At 44.4% G+C, this 4832-nt stretch overlaps 1 protein-coding gene across 1 annotated transcript in view; it reads left to right on the top strand.

Annotated features, from left to right (window-relative positions):
- HGF (hepatocyte growth factor (hepapoietin A; scatter factor)) overlaps positions 1 to 4333 on the top strand; it is a 94375-nt gene extending 90042 nt beyond the window's left edge. The window contains 1 exon segment of the mRNA XM_015411278.1: positions 4172 to 4333. Coding sequence (XP_015266764.1) covers positions 4172 to 4333 — 162 coding nt within the window.
- Positions 4334 to 4832: the final 499 nt, after the last annotated feature.

Here is a 4832-nt window from a genome sequence, read left to right as displayed (position 1 = left end):
CTGGTTTGGAGGGCAGAGTCTATGACACTGGACCTGTCTGAGGTCCCATCCCTCCTCAAACCTCACCCTTTTCAGGCTCCATCCCTCAAATCTCCAGGAATTTTCCACCTGGAGTTGGCAACCCTATTTCCTTCCCAGACAAGCATCAATCTACCTTCATTTCCCCCTCACTGTTCAACTTTCCATCTCCCCCCCACCTGCAGCCTCTACCTGTAGTTGGCAACCCTATCTCCTTCCCAACCAAGCATCAATCTACCTTCATTTCCCCCTCACTGTTCAGCTTTCCATTTCCCCCCCACACCTGCAGCCTCTACTGTGCTCTGAAGCCCTGACTGTCACGTCACCTTGGCTGTCATGGGGGGAGGGGCCTGTCAGCAGGGTAGAAGGACACAATGAGTTTTCTCCCAAGGCCAAAATAGGTGTGGAAAGGGCCTTTTACTGACAGAAACCAAACTTGGTTGACCAGCAGCGGGCACTGAGGGGAAAGTAGGCATCCCAGCTCTGAGTAGGGAAATACCTGGAGATTTGAGGGGTGGATCCTGTGAAGGGCAGCGTTGGGGGGGTGGAATGACTCAGCCAGGGGATAATGCCATAGGGTCTACCCTCCAAAGCAGCCATTTTCTCCAGTGGAACTGATCTCTGTCATTTGGAGATCAATTGTAACAGCAGGAGAAGAACCAAGCTTCGTTGCCTACCAACAGCCACTGAGGGAGAAGTTAGAATGCTTTGGCCAGTGGCCTCTATTGCATTCTATTCAGCTGAGGCCTCCCCTCTCCCCTCCCCAAACTCTGGCTTCCTTATCTGGAGCTGGCAACCCTATGAATTCCTCACAACAGCCACTGAGGGAAACCTTTGTCCCAGACAGGAGCTAAGCAAGAGAACTGTGTTCGTTGGGAGACACAGTGCTTCTAATACAGAGCACAGTGGCTGAAAGGGGAGAGGGCGGGGAAGAGGAGCAGACCCGGCCAATGGCACACCAGTAGTCTTGACTGGCAGCCAACGGGCCAATGGCTGAGGGAGCGCATGCAATCTCGCCACCCCATAGGACAGAAGCCACCACCATTCGACTTTTATATATAAGAGAGATAACACAGAAGGTAAACGGTTGACAACAGTAATGCAAAAGGAAGCTACAGCCAATATGAGTTGGCCAAGGTAAGAGCTAGAAATAAGCAAACAAATTATAATATTTATTTTTAGGGTCTTTCATATATAGACCTTTTTTAGTATTAAGGTAACATAGGATCAAAAACCATTGTTCTGCAAAATAAGTCACCAACTTATAATTAGGCAGCCAGCTTACTGGCCAAAGAACACCCACTGTTGCCTCTAAAGCTCCCTCAGTCGCTGGGCTTCAAAGCCTCTGAGAGCAAGCCCACTCCTGTAATCTCACACAGAAAGTGGGCCATCGCTGCCTTTCTCCCAGGCATGCTGATCAACTGAAGAACCAGCCCTTTAAAAAGCATGTAGTCCCCAGCTGAAGCTCTGCCTCATGCCTGATGTTCATCGGTGTCCTGAGCAAACAGGACTATCAATGCAGTGGGCAGGGGTTTAAATAGCTGAGGTGAGAGAGGGGCAAAGCTGACACTACCCCCTGGGCTCATCACCAGCCCTTCACTTCACAAGACCTGCATGGCCAGTGACTGGCTAGCCTCCCAGGAAAGTCTGCCCAGGAGACCCTGAGTAAAATGTGGCTGGAGCAAGACCTGCTGGCTGTGGCCAAACATGCAGCCATCTTTTTTTCACTGTTAGTCCCTAGTCCTGTGGCTGCAAAGCAGCCCCTCATGAGTCAATAGCCTTGAATTATTGGGACCAAGAGTCCCTGTCCCAATATGTAAACTCATTACTATGGTAAGAATTTCTCTGTCTTGTTTCTGAAATGAAATGAATTCTTTGTGTGTTTCGAAATAAAAAGGAATTTTTGTGTGTGTCATGAGGCTGTATGTAGGATGGGACTGAAGAAGGAGCGTGTTTTAAATTTGTACCAGCACGAAAGAAATTATGCTTGGCTTTGCTTGGAGGAACTTTTGGCCTGGATTGAGTGTATTACTAAAAGGTGCATCAAATGCATTATTTATCTATCATATGGCAGAGTTATGCACAGGAAGTATATAATAATATAAAATATGTAACCAAGCTGATACAATGGGTATGCAAACTGATTGGGCAATCCCTCTAAATACTAATATCTAGATTTTCAATCCACTCAGTTGCAGCTGTGGAGAGTTCAAAGAGCGCCATCACATCTCCCTGGAAAGCATGATGCTCACATTCCTGTGACAGATGGAAAATAGATTGGTGGTCTGCACCACAATCATATTCAGCTCCTGGTATTTTGCCCTCTTGAAAGAACAGGTCTGCACAACTACCAAATCCTGTTCATATTCTGTTCGCATCTTCCATATGTTACGTTATCAGGTTATAGATATTGGGTGGAACTGATTGCATCCATGTTCGCAACCATTCATTCCTTAGAATGAAATTTTAAGTTTGCAGGATTTGTGCAGATCTTATTGCTAGGCATTGGAATCTTAGTCTGGATAAGCCCGTGTCAGCCATGTCTTCATGGATAGGCAACTCTCTGTTTTTGATGATCTTTCTATATTCACGAAGAAGAGCCTCTTATCTTCGGAGATGCAGAGGAGTGATGTGGCACAATGTGGGTAACCAATAGATCGGAGTGGGTTTAATACACCTGCTGATGATTCTCATTGTTGTGTTGAGTTGGACATCAAGTTTGTGGACATGGGGGCTGTTGAGCCACACTGAACCACTGTATTCTGCAGTACCGTATAGCAACCCCAAAACTGAGGATCTAAGAGTTGTAGCAGATGCAACTCAAGTTGTACTACATAAATTTTGGAGAATGTTGTTTCACGTGCATATTTTTGCTGCTACATTGGTAGGATGGTGGTTATAGCGCAAGGTACTGACAATTCTAGCTCACCTCCTCATGGTGCACCCTGGATAATGCTAAAGAGCTAGAACTTCTGGCAGCCAGACAATCATAGGATCTCTTGGCTACACTACACACATAGAAACAATCAAATGCATTGTAGTTCTTCCACTAGTACAAGGCACAGGCAACTGACTTGTTCATCAGGAAATGAAAACACACCTGCCGCCATCTAAAGCACATGGTGCTCAAATGAGACAAAGCCTTCCATCAGGATCCCATGTGACTCCCCTCATAGGAGCTCTGCCTAGATAGCAAGCCTGAAGGTTGCCTACTTACCAGTCTCCACAGGCCATAGGACAATATGGATACATAGCAGGAGGAAAATCTCAGCCTTTTGTGCTTTCAGTTCTTTTCACCACAGCTTCCCTACCTCCCAGGTCCAGCATGGCTGGCCAGTGTTCCCCAAACCTGCTGTGAGTGGTCAGTAGACACCAGCTGAAGTGAGGGAAAGTAGATGAGGCTTTTCAGCATGAGGCAGTGGCTTCTTCTTGCCCCATTCGTACTTCACCCATAATGGCTGAAATGAGCCATCCCACTAAAGACATGGTGCCCAACTTCTACTGATGTTGATTGGTGGAATACTATTAAGTGTTCTCTGCCTACTGCTAATAGTACTTTGGATCCAAACCTAGATCTATACCCTGCTCTTTCTTCATGGGCCCCAGGGCACATGGCTTTTCCCAACCCCCTTTTATCCTAACCATTGAGTTAGGTTGGGAGGAAAGGCAGCATGGTATAGTCTGATTTCATCATATCTCAGAAGCTAAGCAGGGTTGATACTTGGATGGGAGATCACCAGTGAAGACTCTACAGAGGAAAGCAATGACAAACCATCTAGTTTCTCACTTGCCTTGAAAGCCCCTTGCATTACCATAAGTTGGTTGAGACTTGACAGCACTTACATACGCATTAAGGTAGGCTGGGCTGAGTTATGATGAGTAGGCCAAGATCAATCAGCAAGAGTATAATGAAATGTAATGTAAAATCAATGTGGGAAAATACCTCTAATTTCCGTGGTGTAAGGCTAAATTGTAATCAGACATTCCCTCTGGTTCCTGTGAAATCATTACAGGGTTGAGTGATGCTTTCCCATGATGGCATCCCTCAGGATCTATCTTATGACATAGTCTGTAATTTTCATTTTTGTTCCATAAAACACACTCCCCCCCCCATGCTGTTTATTTTTATTTTTCTTTTCTTTTCTTGTTCCAGCGAGATTATGGTGGTCCATTGGTCTGTGAACAAAACAGGATTAAAATAGTTGTGGGAATTATTATTCCTGGGCGTGGCTGTGCCAAGCGACCTTCAGTTTTTGTCCGGGTGGCCTTCTACTTCAGATGGATACATAAAATCTTAATGACGTACAGATCATAGCTGAATGTTCTATCCAAGAAAACAAATTCCAGTCATGGGAACATTTTGGGAAGTATGAAATTGAAGTGTAATAGAAAATCCTCAATTTTTCAAAAAAGTACTACTTGACTATTGTTTTGTTGATATTTATGGATGTTTCTCATTTTGTCTTTTGGTGTGCTAATATAAATGTTGATTTGATCAGTGGTTATAAGCAAGTAGGGGGACCTATTTCCTGAAGATACTTGAATGGAAAAGCAAAATTGCTGACATACAATTACTTTACAATGATGTGTTCTGTGGATTTAGAATGTTTGATTTCTTATATATGCTGCTGGTTAGGTCAGCTTGTCCATGAGACATAAACACCATTTTAATTTAAAATGTTTCTCTTACCTAATGTAAGCCTCTTAATTGATACATGAACTCATCAGCTGGATCTCTGTTGTCTCTCTCACTTAGAAGTTAAATTAATTACATTTTGATCCCCAACATAAATAGCAGTTTAGAAGCCATTCTT

The sequence above is a fragment of the Gekko japonicus genome, unplaced genomic scaffold (genome assembly GCF_001447785.1).
Source record: "Gekko japonicus isolate JY-2015 unplaced genomic scaffold, Gekko_japonicus_V1.1 scaffold1867, whole genome shotgun sequence".
Classification (NCBI taxonomy): Eukaryota; Metazoa; Chordata; class Lepidosauria; order Squamata; family Gekkonidae; genus Gekko; species Gekko japonicus.
The sequence above is the reverse complement of the archived record's forward strand: the minus strand, read 5'-3'. Positions and strand labels throughout refer to the sequence as shown.